This window comes from Lampetra planeri, chromosome 16, assembly GCF_965212315.1.
Source record: "Lampetra planeri chromosome 16, kcLamPlan1.2.h2, whole genome shotgun sequence".
NCBI classification, from domain to species: domain Eukaryota; kingdom Metazoa; phylum Chordata; class Hyperoartia; order Petromyzontiformes; family Petromyzontidae; genus Lampetra; species Lampetra planeri.
In genome coordinates, this window is record NC_136122.1 from 1,303,450 (window position 1) to 1,325,282 (window position 21,833).

At 41.7% G+C, this 21,833-nt stretch overlaps 1 protein-coding gene across 1 annotated transcript in view; it reads right to left on the reverse strand.

The window, feature by feature from the left end:
• Positions 1-6,288: 6,288 nt before the first annotated feature.
• LOC144722909 (CD109 antigen-like) overlaps positions 6,289-21,833 on the reverse strand; it is a 59,660-nt gene continuing 44,115 nt past the window's right edge. The window contains 10 exon segments of the mRNA XM_078601326.1: positions 6,289-6,654; positions 8,463-8,565; positions 8,690-8,834; positions 12,083-12,234; positions 12,831-12,896; positions 13,367-13,519; positions 15,363-15,559; positions 15,967-16,138; positions 19,067-19,289; positions 20,566-20,647. Of these exon segments, the coding sequence (XP_078457452.1) occupies positions 6,422-6,654; positions 8,463-8,565; positions 8,690-8,834; positions 12,083-12,234; positions 12,831-12,896; positions 13,367-13,519; positions 15,363-15,559; positions 15,967-16,138; positions 19,067-19,289; positions 20,566-20,647 (1,526 nt within the window). The 3' untranslated portion in view covers positions 6,289-6,421.

A 21,833-nucleotide genomic window follows, 5' to 3' on the forward strand; every position in this document is an offset into this window, starting at 1 on the left:
CTCACTGAAACTTGCCACCTCTTTTAATACTTACTTCACCAACAAGCTAATCACCGTCGCAAACTCGTACACGTCTACCGACACATCGCACCATTGTACCCTGCTCATGGTACCTAAAATTGTAAGCACTAACCTAGACACTCTTCTAATTACGCTAAAGCCGGTGTCTACAAAATACTTTTTCTCTTTAATTGAATCACTTCATTTGAAGTCATCTCCACTCGACGTGCTCCCAGGTTCCTTGTTCAAGCAATGTGCTCCGGAACTCGCCATCATGATCAGGAACATCGCAAATGCCTCCTTCTCTTCGGGGTGTTTTCCGTCCAACCTCAAACCTGGCCTGGTTTCTCCCTTGTTAAAGAAACCAAGTCTAGATCCGGATGACCCATCTAGTTATCGTCCCATCACTAACCTCTCGAACCTCTCTAAACTCCTTGAATGACTAGCCCTCGCCCAGCTAAAACCACACATCACCTCCTCCGCAAACTACTGCCGCTTCCAGTCAGCTTACCGGCAAAACTATTCCACAGAAACAGCACTCACTAGAGTGCTGGATGACATTTTAACGATCATTGATTCCGGCTCAACTGTTGCACTTGTAAGTCTTGACATTTTGTCAGCCTTCGACACCATCAACCATTCGCTCCTTACTTCCCTCCTGAAATCCGACTTCGGTATATGCGGCTCAGCACTCAAGTGGATAGTTTCGTACCTTTCTGACCGGCAATCTTCAGTCAGGGTGGGCATGTCCACATCGCCTGAAACAACAGCATTATGCGGGGTTCCCCAGGGCTCTGTTCTAGGTCCCCTGCTCTTCACAGCCTACACTTCCCCGATCGGCCGGCTCATTGCAAGCTTCGGTGTTAAGCATCACTCATACGCGGATGACACGATTCTATTCACCGCCATCGATTCTAGCAATGCATCTGGATTCGAGAGGCTCTCGGAATGTACCACCGCCGTGCAACAATGGTTCACTGCACACAACCTAGCCCTTAATCCGAAAAAGTCAATGGCCATCATGTTAGGTACCAAGCAACGTCTCAATTCAGCAGCACTCCCCACACACATACACATCTTCGGTCACAGCATCAAGTTCACCGACCACTTCAGCTACCTCGGTGTCATCCTAGATTCAACTTTATCCTTCGACCGTCAAACCAACCATATCATCAGCGCATGTAACTTTCACCTGAAGGCTCTTAGACACATACGTCCTCTCATCTCTACTGAAATTGCCAACACATTGACATGTTGCATAGTTGGGTCTCGCCTTGACTATTGCAACTCCGTCCTAGTCCGGACCTCCGCTGGCAACCTAAAGAAACTTCAAAGACTACAAAATAACCTAGCACGCGTCGTCATTGCCCACACTCATCCCCGTCTCGACTCACTAGCTTGTCTCCGTGCCCTCAACTGGCTACCCATCGCCAGTAGGGTCACATACAAGACCGCCTGCCTCTGCCACAATGCCTTCATATCCGCCTGCCCGCCGTACCTTTCTTCATTATTGACAACTTGCAGCTCAGCACACGGCAGATGCCTGCGCAGCGCGACTCACGACCTCCTCTTGATACCAAGATCCAGGATGGTCATGTCTATGCGCCGCTTCTCAGTGGCAGCCCAACAGTCTGGAACGATATCCCTCTGCACATTCGCAGCATCACTTCAATCGCCTCCTTCAAGAGAGACTTAAAAACTCACCTCTACAATCATGCTTTTGAGCGACTCTGAGCTTGGCTCCGCGCCTCTGAGTTGCGGCCACTACGTCTGCAAATTTGCGCACGTTACAAATTGAATTATTATTATTCCCGGAGCCCTGCCAGCTTCTCATGTGCAGCTTGTCAATCGCTTAAGGGTAAGGTGCATAAGTCTCGGCGCAGTGACTCTATTTTTATTCGGATTAATATTCAACTGGTCTTCCATGGGGGGTCACATTCTCTCCCATGCATCAGAAAAAAGGGCAGAATCGATATGGTGATGCATCAGGGATGTGCGGCCGATATCGTATTTGCTCTTACTAAACACGTCCGCGAATTCCCAGAGTAGTGCACGCAACTCGCCCCTCTGCTCCCAAGACATCTCCGGATTTTCAGAACATAACGCATCCATCCATAATTCATCAAACACCGCTCTCCATTCTACTGAGGCCACGACCTGAGCGGCCACATCACTGGTCTCCACAACACACAGCCATCGCGTGGGCCAAAACCGTACCCGCCTGTGTAACTGCGGTACCCAGCCCAGCATTCAATACCTGAAGAAAGGGCTCCTGATCCCCCCTATCGTCTGGGCCACCACCAAAAGTGAGACCACAAACCGCTCTGTTAGAAGGGGTTAAAAGAACCCCCTCCTCAGTAACTTCCAGATGTAGTTGCTTCGGCAGACGCAAGGTCACAAGCATCTGTGTACCAGGGGGAACTCGGAACAGTTTCGTTTACAAGGGCCTGAACCGTAGCGTTAGCCATACGCAAGTTGAGGAAGACAAAAATGCCAATTGATGCCTCGATGACAGCTCAACACACCCCTGGTAAGTTACGAAGGCTGTGAACACATTCTAATAGTACTGTTGTAAGTTACTAGCTTTTTTGCCCTTCCAAGGACGGGTGTATGTTACAGTATATCTGAAATATTCAATATAAAAATTGTTCAGCTCATGATTATTAATGAGGGGGGGGGGGGGTCGCCCCATGTAGAGTGACATCACCCGCTAATGGTTATGGTGGAGGGGGGCGGCATGTGGAGTGACGTCACCCGCTCATGATTATTAATGAGGGAAGGGGTGCGGCATGTGGAGTGCACGACCTTGTGCGTTAGTGTAAATTTCCACGCGATCATGAATATTAATGTAGGGAGGGCCTCTTTTGCAGTGACGTCACGCACGGATGTAGCGCTGTGCTGCTTAGATTTGTGTTTTTACCGTCACTTTCTGCATAGAAACGTCGTATTTGAAGCGACTTAGCGTAATACATTATTTAATTTAGCTCGACCTTCCTCTGCGTTAGTGTAAAAATCCACCCATTCATTGATATTAATGAGGGGGGTGGGCCTCATGTGGAATGACGTCACACGGGGGTGGGCCTCATGTGGAGTGACGTCACGCGCATAACACATTCTTGGCTCATTTTAGTAGTATTCAATATACTAAGTTTCAATACATGAATGAGGCTCCAGGAACGCATCTACTTCGTATATCGATGTATTTCTGCAACAAACTCGGACCCACACCTAACAGTAATAAACATCTGCAAGTTGACCAGCAATAGTTAATGCAAGACTAACTCTGCGAATGAGATCACTGATGAACTGATTTGAAATAGCAATTTAGAATATACGTAATTTATTTCTCTAAGATTAAGGTACTTTGCAAACCCACTGGCTATCAACAAAGATTCGTTCATGAAGCCATCCATATATATACAGACACAATTTCAATCGAGAAGATGGGCATAAACTGAGCAATCATTGGAAGGACGTTATCAACCAGTTTAAGTCATAACTGGCTGTGATGTTCCCATCCTACCACCTTCCGATGTTAGTTATTTTCGGCTCTCTGATGTTACATTAACAGGTTCAATTTCTCACCCTAACACAGCCAACTCGCTCACCGAGCTCGAGGTTTTTGCTTTGCGATCTCCATTAACATGCTAATATCTCACATTAACATAGCCAACTCAGGGCGCCCGCCGTGGAGGCTGCGATCTTACATTATCATGCTAATTTTTACCGGGCAGCCCTTTGATTGGTGTGAAAACCCATCCTGGTCGCTGCCCACCACTTACATTAACATTGGCTGCTGACATTTGGGCTACGCCCATTTTAAACCTTAATATACAAATTTAGATTTAAAGCTTTCGTGACTGCAGGGATTCATATTCTTGGTTCTTTCGGTAAAGTCACGTAGAAGGGAATTTTTATTGTTTTATATTTATATTATTTTATTATTTCCCTTCTACGTGACTTTACCGAAAGAACCAAGAATATGAATCCCAGCAGTCACGAAAGCTTTAAATCTAAATTTGCTGTGGATTTCACACCTGATGATTGCTTGAGTTGCAGTCGAAAGGTCGTGAGAATTTTTATTGTTTCATATTCATATTATTTTATTATTTCGCTTCTATGTGACTTTACCGAAAGAACCAATACCTTTATAAACAGTTTACCTTTAGAAGCTAACCCTTTAAAAGCTAACCCCCTCTTTCCTGATGACGAACGCTTGTGTTGTGATCGAAACGTCGTAGTTTTTGGTTATTTTCTTTGAACCTATCTACGTGACTTTACCAAAAGAATATCTCAATTAGCAACTAATTTTGAATGGAAATCTGGTGGAAGGCCAGAGGAGCTCCTTTGAAATATCTTCAGGAAGAAGCCGTTGTTGGCATTGGTTAACATCCTGGCATGTGCCACTTTGTCTTGTTATGCATTTGGATGCCAAACATTTTGTTTATGGAATGAGATCTAGATATTGGCATTCAGTTACATTTCTCGTCAAAACGTCATGGTCCAATTGTTAGCACAAAGCATCTTAAGAAATTCAGTAATTTTATCCTAATTTTGGAAATAACATTTAGCAGATCAAACTTAATTTGGAGCTTTCGTGACTGCAGGAATTATTCTTGGTTCTTTCGGTAAAGTCACATATAAAGTCTTCTTTGGTTCTTTTCGGTTAAGTCACGTCTAAAAATAAAATAATAAATTAAAATAACATATTACGACGTTTCGATTGCAACACAAGCAATCATCATCAGGTATAAATTTTTTGCTTGTGTTGCAATCAAAACGTCGTAATGTTATTTTAATTTATTATTTTATTTTTAGACGTGACTTAACCGAAAAGAACCAAAGAATAATTCCTGCAGTCACGAAAGCTCCTAAATTAAGATTGAATCACATATAAAGATAAAATAATAAATTAAATACTAGCATACGACGTTTCGATTGCAACACAAGCAATCATCATCAGGTATAAATTAAATAGAAACACAAATCTAGTATACTTAGAAATGTAATGTAATAGAGTCGGATAACATAACAGTCAACACCCTATCTGGTTGATTACGTTCTTCCTGAGAATGCTAAATTTGAGAGATTAAACACAGAACCAGAAACATAGACAGACATATAAGCAGACAGATATCACAGAGATACATAGAGAGCAAACATAGACACAAAAATAAACTACGCCTCTGTGTCGATGCCTTAAATAGAGAAAGCGGGGGCGGGGAGAGAGGGAGGGGTTAGAGAAATTAGCATGTCCATGAGTGGAAACGGTGAGTGGCAAGGTGTAAAAAGCTTGAGAGAGGGGGGCAGGGGCAGAGAGAGGGGTTAGAGAAATTAGCATGTCAATGAGTAGCACGATGAGTGGTACGGTACGAAAGCTTTAAAAAATTAGGAGGCAGGTAGAGAGACACTAAATTAACTAACTTAGCAAAAATTTCGAAATGTAATGCAATGCAACACAGAGGGTCGGCAATGCAACACAGAGGGTCGGTCAACACACAGGCTATGCGTTAATTGTGTGTTGACCGACCCTCTGTGTTGCATTGCAAGTGACTGAAGACCAAGTTTAAGGCTGCAATACCATTGGGGCAAGATATATGACCATACTTCACCACGCTGGGCAGGGTGGGTTCGTGAATATAGTGGACATTGGAAATTACTTCAGCCATTATTGAATACCTGCTTTTAACTCGAGCCATTCTTACGTCTCTTCTAAATGCACACAAGTCCCAAAAAACAAGTTTAGAAGTAGCGAGCCTAAATGTGAACATAACGGTGCACATCGCCATCGCACAGAAATAAACATTGAAACATACCACATACACCCAATCAATTTTATTTCTTGAATTCAATGACTCGTTATCAATCTTGTGCACATACTTCCCTAAACAATAACCTGCTCTGAAAGGAATGTTTATGGCACTGACAGATATAAACACAAAAGCAACAGTTACAGAAAGAGAATGCAAATATTGTAATCGTATCTCATCATTGTTGAACAAAGTGATTCAGGTTTTGATATTTTTAATCAGTACAGGCCCATAAGGTGCATGTTTATTAACGTGCATTTCTCCTTTATATATTCGTGGAGTGTAATGCTATAAAACATCATGATTATGTATGTTAGTTTAAAGGAGTGCTCTTGTTATATGCTGAAAAATGTCAAATGTGAGTTGATAGCCACCACCAATAACAGTATTCCAAAACAATGATATTCCTAACCCCCTGCTCAACCATCTTTGGCTACACATACATTAGCAACTGAAACATACCAGTTACAAAGTATCATATGATTTGTTTCATGTTTTATTACATATTTTTCTATTTTATTAGAAGGCACACACTACATTGTGAAGTGGATACAAATAACATAGCTGTGAGCGAGTGCTTTCAAGGCCCCCCAGTAATAGAGGATTATTCTTCAGAGCCCCATCCAGGAAAGGCAGAAGGCAGCAGGCATCAGGAACCACAGAAAAGGGTTCATACCACGACCTGACATAATGCCGCTAGCTTTTACTGTGGTCTGGGTGGCAGCAGTAGTGCTGATAGCAGCAGCAGGTACATTGCTTTGAAACGTGCAGGTTTCATCACAGAAGGGCTGCAAGGTCATATTAGACAGCTTTACGGACTTGTATTGCATCTCCACTCTTGTTCCTAATTGTGAAAAAGAGGCAGAGAGGCAAACACACTCTCAGAACAATACTTTTAAAATAATATAACTTCAGTAGTTAACATTTATTTACGTGGACTGTAGGTATATTATAGACATTTTGATTGCATGGTGGTATAAAACTATTTCAATACGTAATTATACATTTAAAGTTCAGTCTAAAATGTAACACCTCTGAATTATGAATATATTTTACTCATGGATTGCCAAAACATATTTAAAATATAATACCTTCAATGATTCACCAAACTCTAGCAGGATTTATGATTGGTAGGATGTCATTAAATATATATTAGAATGTTAACGTACATACTCTTTGGTTCTTTCAGTAAAGTCACGTAGTTAGAAATAAAATAAAACAAATCACGACGTTTCAGGCACAACACAAGCTTGTGTTGCGCCAGAAACGTTGTGATTTATTTTATTGAATACCTACGTGACTTTACCGAAAGAACCAGAGTATGGATTCCTGCAGTCACGAAAGCTTCAAATCAAGATTCAGTATTTAGTTTGGTAAAGGAAAAAAATCAAGGATCCTCTTTGTCACATTTACTGTTTGCTGATAATTTTAAAGAAAATATTCCACAAGATGATGATATAAAGGGAGTTAAGATTGCTACACTGGAAAGTTTATATTCTGGTGAAATCATGCTATATATAACTTAAACCATTAAGCTAAGTATCCATACAATCAAACATTCATATGTGAAAAGCTAGCATCCTATGATATTAACAAGTCCAACATTTCAATTATACTTAAGTAAAACAGCAATTACAATGGATACTTGGCGATTTCATCATCAGAAGATATAGCTCATATAAAAGTATACATATTTAGTTTAACCAGGTGAGAACTCATTAGAGCATGATAGCCTCATTTTCTCGTGATCTATGTAATAAAAATGACAAATGCAAAACAAATTATCTATCATATGAGGAATTGAAAAGATTTCATACATAATTCACATCAGCGCAAAGCGGATTGGGAAGATTACTTCCTGATTGAACACAGCCCAAATTAGAAGACTATGCTACGGAAATACTTATATAAGTGTTCACTCATTTTGAGCAGGGGACTACTTTGGCCGATAAGACATCATTCTGAGGGCCACCACACATTTGAAACCATTGGGATTTGACAGCAGGATGGGGGGGGGGGGGTGTTTTCACATGTTGTGTATCGTTGGCCACGAGGGGCCGCCAATGTCCTTGCAATGAAGTACACTGATTTACATTCGCCATGCATAAGGTTACTGTAGTAATAATACTTAAACAAATAAGGATATATGTCGAAGTACAATAAACTGAAGTACTTGTTAGTTTTTCCTCGCCATGGCCAATGATTTATGTATATATTCATTATGATGTACATTACCTTCATAAACTTGTAAAAGGCAATGTATTAATGCAATTCATTATTAAATTAACTTATAAAGAATCAACAGTTTAACATTATATTTTTCACCAAGAAATGTAATTCCAGGTGTTTAGGGCATTCATAGAGAATGGGTGAGAACCATGAGTTTTATTTCCTTGATACAATGCACTTACGTGCTGTGGAATGTCTAAGATTTTGATGCTATTGATCTTGAAATTTTTTTTTGGATAGTTAAGAGACTGAGTGTGTATGTATTAAAGATACATTTGGTCCAATGAATTTCCCTTCAAGTTGAAAGAGTGTGATAACTTGACTAAAGAGCACAGTGATGAGTAGTGTGAAGATAAATCATACTGCAAAATTAAAGGTAGGTTTTAGCAAAATTAAAGTTTTTGAGAGATTGATTGTACTTACTTGGTTCATAGTAGTCACTAATTGAAACCAATGCTTCCATTGTTTTTGCCACTGGTGCAACTCTATACTGTGTGATGTTCACACAAGTTGAATTCTCATTAAGCTAAAGGGGAAAAGAAAACGTTTACTATAATTATTGCTTTAAAAAATGCAAATAACTTAGTCAGGCACAATAAGATGTCAGGTCGCACATCACTGTGATTGGCTGGTCTGCAGAGAGCACGTACATTCACAAAGTAGAGGTGGATTTTTCCTGGCGATGTCTCCACGAGCTTGAGGTTGTCAGTTAGGGCGATTTTCTCATCACCCAAGAAGCCACTGAGCAGGTTCGTCTCCATGAGGGCCATGCCAGAGGCATCCTGGCCCATCCATCTGTGGACGCAACATGTAAGCACGACACAGTGTTATGTCTATGCTGTTGGGTACTTGCACAACTGACAACACGTTGGTGCACACATGGCCATGGCTGGAGCATATCCACAGCGACCTTCACCTGAACCAAGTCACCTTCTCGTTTCATGCAACCTACATTAAAATAACACTGCACACAGTCTCTAAAAGGTGTCTTTGTCTCATGTGCATGTACAAAACAGTTAATCTCGATTATCAGGTGCAATGGGAGATAACGCCAAACGTAAGTAAATTTACCAACATATAATGAAGGTTAAAATGTAGCATGAGTCAGTCTGGGTTTACTTTAGGAAAATGTTATATTTAAATTATTTTCAAATTGTAATGTGCAGAGCATTCTCTAACTTCACAGACATTAAACCGGTTCAGTAGAAAATGCAAGACAGAGTTGGTTAACAGAGCTTATAATGTATGAATATTGCACACTTGTGGTAACCTTGGTTATAAGAGTTGCTCGTTTATAAACTACAGTGAGGGAAAAAAGTATTTGATCCCCTGCTGATTTTGTACATTTGCCCACTGACAAAGAAATGATCAGTCTATAATTTTAATGGTAGGTTTATTTTAAGTGAGATACAGAATAACAACAATAAAATACAGAAAAATTGTATAAATTGATTTGCATTTTAATGAGGGAAATAAGTATTTGAACCCCTCTCAATCAGAAAGATTTCTGGCTCTCAGGTGTCTTTTATACAGGTAATGAGTTGAGATTAGGAGCACACTCTTAAAGGGAGTGCTCCAAATCTCAGGTTGTTACCTGTGTAATAAAAGACTTGACCACGATCTCTGGCTCAGTGTCCTTTATTTGGTTCGTACTGCATTCCCACACGGCTGTCTCTCTTATACTCTCAGTGCTGGTTCCGATGTCACTCCAGTCACCATCAGCAGCCCCGCTGCTGTTCTTTGTCGCTCTTGCAGCCCCACAGCAGCTCCGCTGCTGTTACTCACTCTCAGCCCCCTTGGCTGTAATCGCTGCTGCTCTTCTCGCTCTTGCTTACTCCGCAGCGCTCTGACAGACTCGTGCTGTCTCTCTCTCTTGTGTCGCTCCTGCGACTCTCTGCAGCCACACCGCTGCCTCTAACACACAGCCTTCCTGGCTGTACTCTTCTCTCTCTTCGTCGCTCCTGCGACTCTCTGCAGCCACACCGCTGCCTCTAACACACAGCCTTCCTGGCTGTACTCTGGGGTCGGCTCCCGCTCGCCGGCGGTGCCCCCCTCCTCTCATTCGCCCTCGTGGCCTCACCCTTTTCCATTCACAACCCGACTGCCTTCTCTTTCCGGTTTACCCGCTTAAGGACCCCAACCTTTCACCCACGTCACCTGGCTCCGCCTCCTCGTGACGTCACATCCGGAAGGTCGCTTACGCCCGCATTACACCTGTATAAAAGACACCTGTTCACAGAAGCAATCAATCAATCAGATTCCAAACTCTCCACCATGGCCAAGACCAAAGAGGTCTCCAAGGATGTCAGGGACAAGATTTTAGACCTACACAAGGCTGGAATGAGCTAAAAGACCATCGCCAAGCAGCTTGGTGAGAAGGTGACAACAGTTGGTGCGATTATTCGCAAATGGAAGAAACACAAAAGAACTGTCAATCTCCCTCGGCCTGGGCTCTATGCAAGATCTCACCTCGTGGAATTGCAATGATCATGAGAACGGTGAGGAATCAGCCCAGAACTACATGGGAGGATCTTGTCAATGATCTCAAGGCAGCTGGGACCATAGTCACCAAGAAAACAGTTGGTAACACACTACGCCGTGAAGGACTGAAATCCTGCAGCGCCCGCAAGGTCCCCCTGCTCAAGAAAGCACATATACATGCCCGTCTGAAGTTTGCCAATGAACATCTGAATGATTCAGAGGACAACTGGGTGAAAGTGTTGTGGTCAGATGAGACCAAAATGGAGCTCTTTGGCATCAACTCAACTCGCCATGTTTGGAGGAGGAGGAATGCTGCCTATGACCCCAAGAACACCATCCCCACCGTCAAACATGGAGGTGGAAACATTATGCTTCAGGGGTGTTTTCTGCTCAGAGGACAGGACAACTTCACGCATCAAAGGGACGATGGACGGGGCCATGTCCCGTCAAATCTTGGGTGAGAACCTCCTTCCCTCAGCCAGGGCATTGAAAATGGGTCGTGGATGGGTATTCCAGCATGACAATGACCCAAAACACACGGCCAAGGCAACAAAGGAGTGGCTCAAGAAGAAGCACATTAAGGTCCTGGAGTGGCCTAGTCAGTCTCCAGACCTTAATCCCATAGAAAATCTGTGGAGGGAGCTGAAGGTTCGAGTTGCCAAACGTCAGGCTCGAAACCTTAATCACTTGGAGAAGATCTGCAAAGAGGAGTGGGACAAAATCCATCCTGAGATGTGTGCAAACCTGGTGGCCAACTTCAAGAAACGTCTGACCTCTGTGATTGCCAACAAGAGTTTTGCCACCAAGTACTAAGTCATGTTTTGCAGAGGGGTCAAATACTTATTTCCCTCATTAAAATGCAAATCAATTTATAACATTTTTGACATGCGTTTTTCTGGATTTTTTTGTTATTTTGTCTCTCACTGTTCAAATAAGCCTACCATGAAAATTATAGACTGATCATTTCTTTGTCAGTGGGCAAACGTACAAAATCAGCAGGGGATAAAAAAAATGTTTTCGCTCACTGTACTTACTTAGCTCTCTAATACAGAGAACGACTCCAATGCACGAAAAACCACAAGAATCACAGAGGCCTGGCAGTGAGTTAGCATAAACAATTGTCCAAGCTCTATGGTCTTCTATATATTAAAGTGTTTTCAGCCAATTAATGAGTTTTTACATGTGAGGGGAAACCGCAGCACTCAGAGAAAACCTACATGGTGCAAGGTGGAAACAATCTATCTTATGCAAATGGTACAGATGGGAGTCCCCATTTTCTGCACCACCTCCTGGCAAGCCAGGGTATGGTACCTCAAAACCCATGGGAAGGAATTTCACAACATTTAAGTAATCCACAGTGTTGGATTACAGGCGTGTTTCATCACCACGTGGCTATAGCATGGGCAATGAGTCAGTCACCCCGAAGCACGGTTAATCCAAATCTCAGATAATAGGCCACAGATAATTGAAAGCCATCTGTATTTGGATTGCCGTGAAAATAAACTTGACCAATCTGCTCGTTGGGATGTTTTTTTAAACACCCCCTCAAGCCTCCTCCATACCTTGTGCATGCTGTCAGCACCACCTGCTCCCCGATGGAACCGTTAACCCCGGTGTCTTCGAAGTACACATCGAGCTCGTAGCTTGGGCTGGGGGCCGCCGAGCGAGCCCTGCGTACCACCGGGGAATCCCGCACGTTGTAGAACACGTTCAGCTGCGAAGGCACGGCAAAACTTATCAGCACGACACTCTTAATTTCATCCAAACCACACTTCTGAATGACCCCGTGTTACATGACATTAACTGAGTCGATCTATACAAAGATTATATTTGTCGACATAAAAAAACTCAGTCACCCACTAGTGTAACCTGGTATTGACTCAGCTCTTCACAAAAGAATCGGGTGGATACATGTGTTTCTTATCATAATGTGGATGTTTAAGAATGCAGCGTTTAAAACTAAACATACATTCATATTTATATAGACATCATGAATAATAATAAAATTATACTTTTGGAATCAAGTAAGAAGTGTCCCAGGTCATAAATACACTACCTACATCAATTACACAATTTGCAGGAGACAATCCCAGATGGTAACTTCAGAATAACATGATTTAATTTATCCTTTACTCAGCCACTATACGGGCCTCTAAAATGGCACCATACAAACCTAATTTATCCCAAATTCTATCTTAAAATGTAGCATGATATATTATGGTCACAGAGCAAAAACTAAAAGCCCCATGTGGTATGCTGCATTCTTGAGAGAATGGCTGTTTTATCATTACATTTCAGGGCAGCCAATACCTGTGCAATAACTTGTCCACGACCAGTTCCAGACAGAGTCACATTTAAGTTTGAGCTTGTAGAAATCTATTGGAATAGAAGTAATGAAATTCCATTAAAAACACAGGAATCTATCATCAGCGATGGTCTCTGCACTGCTGCACTCATGGTCTTGTGATCTAATAATCCATTCAGCTCCTGCACACAAGCTGAATTCAGCACTCCACGGTAGACATTATTTCTTAACTGCCACTCCATTATTAGTCTCAGCCACCATCCTTCATCCCTTTGAGCGATGTGCCCTGCCCAAGCCCACTATTCTTAACAGTCAAATTTACATATTTACCTTAGATATGTTCTCTATTTGTTTGTTCCTCTTCCTGTCTCCCAGTGTAATTCCAAGCAAGCACCTCTCCATCTTTGTGCACTTTTCACCATGAGCAGCTTCCTGTCACTCACCATGAGCAGCTTCCTGTCACTTACCATGAGCGGCTTCCTGTCTATCCCTGAGATTTATTGAATGCATCCTAAGTGCCAGCCATGGTAGGGTGTGGTACCTTCACAATGCGCTTGTCCGTGGCATTCATGCCGGACAGCTGCACGGTGATGGGGCTGCTCGGCAATGCAGTAGAGACAGTTAGTGAACCAGACACTTTTCCAAACTGCCACACGGCAAACTCGGACAGAGCCTGCAGCGCCACTATTGTGTCCTGTGAACCCAAAGCCAACAATACTGTTACTTGTATTTGTTAATTTGTGGAAATATTGTACAGGCAGTCCCCAACTTATGAACATCCTCTCTTATGAATGAACTGTCACAAGATGTTGTTTTTTCTAACCATCTGACGAACGTTCGATCGTACTTATGAACCGAACTGCAGAACTATTTTGTTCAGAGAATCGATCCTCTGCAAGATGGAATGAGTCCCAGAATGCTAGAAACACCCATTCCAGCAAGCAAGCCAACATCAGGACACAAGCTAAGTGAAAATAAAAGTGTTTTAATGTTATTTCATTTTGTTTCATTTACTATATACTCTTTTATTATGATATGACATGGAAATGTACGTTATTTCTTCTTAGTTATGACTAACAATGCTCCTATTTTTGTTGAACCATAACATTTACGTATAGTATGTACAGTACGTACAATTAAAAATTGCATTTTGAGGTACGAACAAATCGACTTATGAATAATCTCAGGAAAGTAACTCGTTCGAAAGTCTAGCACTGCCCATACAGATATATCTCTGTTCACCGGAGTAAAGGACCATTTCCATGACAAATATTTATACATCTATCACAACCAGAAATCTAAATGTAATTATCATCCAGTGTTTTACTTATTTTTACATCAATTTCATTGTTAATCACTTTGAAGTATAAGATTATTCATATTTCTCGAACTATATTTAGAATATGTTCATCTGCCTTCACAATTTTATGTCATGGTATGTTACATTCATGACGTTGATATATTTACGGCAAATATATTTTTTCTAAATGTAAATGTTAAATGTCTAATTAAATACACAACATATTACGTCAATAATATTGTGCAGAATTACGTATGATTACAAATAATAAAAATTTATATTCAATGTTACTTTATTGTCCATACTTACTTTATTGCTTAGCATATAATTATTCATCATGAAACTGGCCTCCAAGAAAACATATCATAGGCAACCCTTTGGGCAATGGCCCTTTATCTATGTGGAATGCAGAAGGACCATTCCCTAAGATGCCACCTAATATATTGGTTTTTCCTTATAAGGCAGTGTTATTGATGAATGTGTTGAGTTTGTTACGTGTCCTTTTGCACCACTGCCAACATAGATTATTCATATTTCTCGACCAAATCATAAATATGCTACCTTTCACAAAAAATGTACAATCTTCATATTTTTTTCAAACCATAACTCTGTCTTTTCCAGGTCTTCCTTGCAAGTTTAACACATAGGCATTCGTGACCAATATAATCTATAATCGAGTTTTTTTGGGTTAGATCGGGTAAATATATAACTGTGTCGTTAAAACCCGCCACCACCCAACACAACTAACTAGTAAGGGTTGTCATGTAAACAGAACATGCCAATTCGTCACTAGTCCAGCACACCGGTGTGTTGGAGAGCAAAGCCACAACATTTACAATCTGAGTACGACGTTTCGCCAGTAATTACAACTAGGCGACAGCCAGATTTGTGGAGAAGTCTAACTGTTTCGTTCTTTATACAGAGGCGTAGGTGTGGTGACCACACTTCTGCGCTCTTGCGCAAAGGGGGGGGGGGGAGATTACTGAGTCAACGTACATTATGCATGTGCATTATGCGAGCCCTTAGATCTTGTCCACTCCTGTCTATTGTGTGTATTAAAATGGCCGCATCAACGGTAATCCATATTGAAGTATGCTGCCCTTCCTTGCAAATCCGACATGCTATCGCAGCAATCCCGCAACTGCCTTCAACAAAAAAAACCCTTAAAATATCAATTATGAATTGTGTCACTTTCAAGCAACTCTGTAGAGGAATGTTCCCCTGGTAATGTCGTTACCTGTGTGGAGGCATATCCTCCCAGGTGGTTCCTCTGCTGACTCAGCCAATTCATGATAGGGACCGCCTCTGCAATTTTATTCTGATGAAGATGAGCCAGGAGGGCGTACGCTGTGGTCTCAATGGTGATGGCCGATGGCTGCCAGTAGTAGGACTCTTGACTTGATGCAGAGTCTGACCAGAACTTCAGCCCATTCTCTGGAATATAATGTACAAGTTAAGACTTTAATTTAATTTAGTATTTTACTCAAAACTCAGCTTGTCACCCTGACTCTGATGATGAGACACATATGTCAAAACCAGCCTAGCGTGTGCTTGTCTTGATTCAATACTGTTAAAATTATGCACTCCCAGAAGGTTATGCGGCTGATGGGTTGTGTAAGAAATTACTTCATTGTTTTATATGGAGAGACAGAAATGTGAAGGAGACAATATTATCAGGTTAACAAAAATAAGTCATTGCAATATTTTCAAAAGTTAAGCATAACACCCCATTGGAAACACACTTTAGTCGTGAGATGACAGGTCCTCTATGATGTGCAACTAAAATATCACCCATTCAGAAGTTGTGGGTTCAGTGGGCACGTGTTGCATTAGTGCCTGACCTATTGAAGTGGAGCGGCTGTTGAGTAGGGTCAGGGCAGTATCGGCGTGGCTGCTGTTGGCGAGGGAGAGGGCGTACGCTGTGAGGGCCAAGGGCAGGCTGGCTGCCACGCCGCCACCACTCACATTCGCCTCCAGGAAGTGGATAGCACTTGAGATGTTCACATTGTTATTCTGTAATCCACATGCACCAGAATTATCATTTTGGGATAATCAAAGCAAAGCACCTTTAACCAATGTGTTCAGGTCAACCACTATAATATGCAGATCCCTAACAATGCATGCTGATCACCACTGCAGGATTTTCAATAATGAATCTTACATTGTCATTGTGTTATTTCATCTCACCATAACCCTATGCAGTCTCATGCAAAAGAAAAATGTAATGTGTAAGTATTATGATCAGTATTAACTGCACTAAATAAACAAGGAATCATTACCCTTACGGCACATCAGCATAATTTCTAAAGTTGCATTTATTTATCTACTTCATCAATTCAAACCAAGGAAAACAGAAACAGGATACATGCGTTAGCACAATTAGTACAAACGAATGGATCTGGAGGAACCCCGAGTTATGATCTAAGATGGGAAAGAGAAACAGAGGGAAGAAAAATAAAAACATGAATGAGAAGAGGGAGAGGAGGAAGAAGAGAGAGTGAAACACTTGAGTCTTTAAGAAGAGTGCAGTTGGCACCTGCTCAAGGTAGCACTATCTAGGGGATAGAAATATTAAAGTGACCCTCTAGGCATTGAAAGTCAAAAGAAAAATCAGGAACACTACCTTCTGAACAATGAAACATCCACAGAAGGGGTCCCAATTTCACCCCTCGCCTCCCACCTCATCCACAAGCCCTAATAACTGTATGTAATAACTTTCACAACGTATAACCTGCCTATGCAAAGTAAAAATACAAAGACAGCCCGAGCAAGAATTATAAAATATTTGGAAATAACTGAACTTATATTAAATTACAACTACTTTATTGTCACACGTCTGACCGCATAGCTGGATATCAGTGAATTCAAGTCGCATTTAACGATTTTGGGTAGAAATAAGTTTGCCTCATATGTAAAATTGTACAAATCAAACCCACATAAAGCGAGGTAAGCATGTACTGTTCAACCGCCATACTGCAGGTTAAAACGCTCATCTTTCCACTAAGTTGCTTTAACTGCTCCACTTTGGAATACCGTCCCATTGGCCTACGACAGTCTGGATTAAAAGCATGATGATGAAGCTCGCAAGGATCATCCACTGTTTCAAAACACTTTGCTTGCTATGGATGATGCTGAGTAATTGACAGGTACATGTCCCTTTTGGTGACAATGGCAGTTCACCCCAGTCATTCAACAATGGACTGCCACAAGGCTAAAGGCTCACAAATGCTCACTAATGTCTTCATGAGTGTGTCACCAAAAAAGTTACACAAATTTGCATACGTAGATGACCTTGCCCTGGTAAAACAAGCAGCCACCTTGAATGACATCAAGTCCACCCTGAACAGGGACCTAAACACCATGGAGGGATATTTCTGGAAATGGAGGCTCAAACCAAACCTGCACAAATCAACAGTCACTACCTTTCATCTTGTGAACAGAAATGCTAATCGCACCCTGAAAGTGTATTTTTGTGGCAAAACTGTATACCATTACCCAATTCTGAACTATCTAGGAATAAAGTTGCACCAGAGGATAACCTTTGATGGCCAACTGAAAAAGATAGCCGCTAAAAAGAAGACAAAGGTCAACCTGGTCCAGAAATTGCCAAGCACAAGCTGGGGAGCATCGGCATCAGTGTTTCATACAGCAGTGATGATGCTTGTGTACTCCTTAGCAGTAAACGGTACACCGGTATGAACCAGAAATAGCCAGGCTTGACTTGTTGATGTCCATCTGAATACTGGAACCCTCAAGATGGCCACAACACCCTGACATTTTCCACGTTTTTGCACATTGCTCACAGATCCAGTCACTGCGATGCTGCAACCCTCAGGGAAAAGTGGAGATAATCATGGAAAAAGTATGTCTCCCCTTCCACCAGGATCTCAATAACGTCCCTTACGACCGTGTCAAGTTATCCAAACATTTTTGACCCATGCGCCTAACCTTCAGAAATGCAATTTCAACCCTGATGCTAGTGTAATAAAGGACTCTTTCACAGTGTCGATCTCCGTTGTCCTTTATTTTGGTTTGTGTAAATCTCGCTCCCACGGCGTCCTCGCTCAGGCCCGCGTCTCCTCCGTCGATCACTCCACAGCCACCCTGCTGCTCCGCTCTGCAGCCACCCTGCTGCTCCGCTCTGCAGCCACCCTGCTGCTCCGCTCTGCAGCCACACTGCTGCTCCGCTCTGCAGCCACCCTGCTGCTCCGCTCTGCAGCCACCCTGCTGCTCCGCTCTGCAGCCACCCTGCTGCTCCGCTCTGCAGCCAGCCTTCCACAGCCCGCTAGCCCCCTGCGCCCTGACACCGATGGCCGATGGTGCCGAGGTCTCCCAACACGTGGCGATCGCGCCACCCTCCCAGTACTGCCCAGCGTGGCCTCCTCCCGTTTCACTCCGTCTCAACTCCCGATCCCCTTCCGGTTCTCTCCCTAAATCCTCTCCCCCCACGTGACCCTAACTCCTCCCTCTCCTCACGTGACCCAGACTCCGCCCCCCTCAATCCTTGCTCGCATTACACTAGGAAAGCTAAATGGAGTTCACAATAAGACAAACAAATACCTCATAAAAGACCTAATGCAGAAATTCCCTGGCTTTAATATTCCATGAAGCACATGGGATACCCAGAACCACATCCATACCAGCTATGGCAGATGCGGTTACTTGATACACAAATAGAAAATGTAAACTTCTCCAGTGTGCAACTATGGTCACCCAGAACAAACCATGGAACGTATAAACGGACTCAGTGCCCAATTCACAAATAAGGAGGAGGTATCAGTCAAACATTCTACTACTCCTGATGCAATTATCTGGGTCAACCACCTTTATGTTAAATGATTTGTTGCTCTATATCTACATCAGCCATACAATGAAGAAGACGAGATGTATCTTTGTCTCAACCAAATATTCCCATACTTTGATTGTGTATAATCTGCCTACCGTACTGTCCTCCAGGAAGGCGAGGAGAGTGTAGGCCGTCAGGCTAATGTGGCTGGCAGAGCCGCCGTGCAGCTCCCTGTGAATCACGTAGCCATGCTCCGTGAACTGACCAGATGGTGCCAAAGAGTTCAGCAGAAAGTTGCGAGCAGTGTCGATCACATTGCTGTCCACAAGGATATAACTCCGTGCCTGCAGGAAAGTCCTCAGCACGAACGCTGTCAGCCTAGGGATTTGGAAAGAGAGCGCAAGACACATGCAGACAGCTGTGAAAACTACTGCACATCTGTGAAAAAAAGCTTTACAGCTCATCGGGTTCCTCCAGTATAAATAAAGTCTTATTCGGAGAAACAGACAACATTGAAAAATCCCACTTGGGACAATAGCCCGAGAAAACACGTCATACCCTCAGAGGGAAGTCAGTATTTGCCCTCATCCCATATTTTAAGTTATAGTTTTTGAGTTTATGTTCATTTTGTATGAGGATGATCCCATTTAGCTAGTTGCCTGGCTGTTTTATAAGGCGCATCCGTGGTGGGTGAACAGAGTAACAACAAAGCAAAAACAAATACATTAATTTTGGAGAGAACGACTACAGGGTTCTTCGGGAATATTGCGCAACTAATAAACAAGGTGTTTGACGTTCATATGTGTGCTGTGTACATACTTAGGAGAAAGATTCACATTCTGCCCATCGTGGCATTCATGACTACTGTCTGGTATATTTGCTTGGAATTATCAGATAAGAACTCTTTTTTTAAGGAAGTGCCAACCCAAAACAAGTTTACACATGTGTCTGATAATAATTATCATTCGGTGCAGGTTATTGCACATCACCTAAAGGCTATGTCTAGAACGATCTGTGAATGTACCATTGGGGTACAACACCCATTACAGATTTGTATCTGAGAGACTTGAATATGAGGATGATGTTACTTTTAGCTATGTTTGTGAGACTCTCACGTGTATTTCAGCTAATACTGTAACCAGGAACGGTTTTCTTAAAATGTATTCTATCTACGAGACTTTACCAAAAGACCCAAAGAGTATGTATTTCTGTTTCACGTTTCTGTTGACAGAGTTTGCAGCATACATGCTGCCAAGATTTTAGTATCAAGACCATGTACAGAAACATGGGTCGATTATATGAATGTGTAATAAAGTTTTAAAAATAAGTGGTTTCAATTGTAGTACTGCATCCAAACATTGGAAAAAAGAAGCCTTCAACCATTGCATCTTGTTGGTCATCTATCTTACGTAAGACAAAATAATTTTATTTCAGATTATATAACTGTTCAATGTATACATTGTATTGCAATGTTTAAGATTACACAACAGAAAAGGGAAAATATTAAAAACAAAATGACAAATAAAACAACTTTAATGAAAGCATAAAATACTGAATATTTTTAAAACTTGATTTAATTTAACCAAAGTTGAGAATGAAAAATTAAATAAAACTGAAAGACCACTGTATTAGTTTCTTAGCTGTAGGCTATTACCATGTACTGCCTTGTTGATCAGAGTTTCCAAATGCACTGAAGGAGCCATCACTTCTCCTGTACATGAGTTCTCGTTCATAGCCTGAATAAACACAACGGCATACTTAGCTTGTTACTACAAAACAATAATAAATACAGTTACGGAATATAATTGCCGTGTTAAACTCAATGTTGGAAACCAACACGAAGACCGCACTAAATGTAGCATCTTTGTTAAATAGTACTTTATGTTCATTGCATTTAAATATACCAAGGAACTTGAAAACTAGGTAACTGAATTATTATTTAATCTTTATTATTATGTTAAACATACCTTCCACAATTTACGATTTATGCAAATCGGATGTACATTATATGCGAGTGTTTCTTTAGGGTAACAGGAGAAACAAGTCAGTACAAACATGAACCTATAACCTATGTAACACAAATAGGAGTCATATTTATCATGAGCTATGTTTAATCCACTGCTGAATGAAAGCCTCCTCATACCATCACCACCCCGCATTGTCCCATGATGGTACCATCCATCTCACTCCTGCCCATGCGCTGTCCTCATTGCCCAACCTCTGTTGTGATCTCGCGCGTATGTTCTCTAATCGATAATCTCCCTTCAAGAGACTTAAACCCAAGGCTCCTGAGAAAAGAGGTGAGCTCTTTTTCTGAAAAGAGGTGAGCTCTTTTTCTGAAAGTGTTTATTTTCCTGCTATTAACCTGTGTGATACTTTTACAATAGTTCTTGATTTCCCCACTATGAAGAAGAGCCATTGTCCAAACGGTTGCCTATATTTGTAAATTTTTATGGGAGTGTTTTTGATTAATGAGATTTTATAAGATAACAGGTTTTCCCCTTTTTTCTGTAAACAAAACAGGTGTTAAGATGTTAAAACACGAAACTGAAACCTTTTACAATAAATCATGTCTGCATTAACCACAATACTTGTGGTCAGAATGCAAAAAAACATACTCTGATAATATATGCATTGTCTTTTAAACTGATTAATGAAAGCCTCCTCATACCATCACCATCCCGCATTGGTGTTAGACCAGAGGACGCCAAAAGGCGAACACCGTTTGAGACTAGGCTCAAAAGAAAGCTGTCTCTGGTGTGGACCAATCCGTTTTAAAGACAATGCATATATTATCAGAGTATGTTTTTGTTTGCATTCTGACCACAAGTATTGTGGTTAATGCAGACATGATTCCTTGTAAAAAGTTTCAGTTTGGTGTTTTAACATCTTAACACTTGTTTTGTTCCATTGGAACCTCAT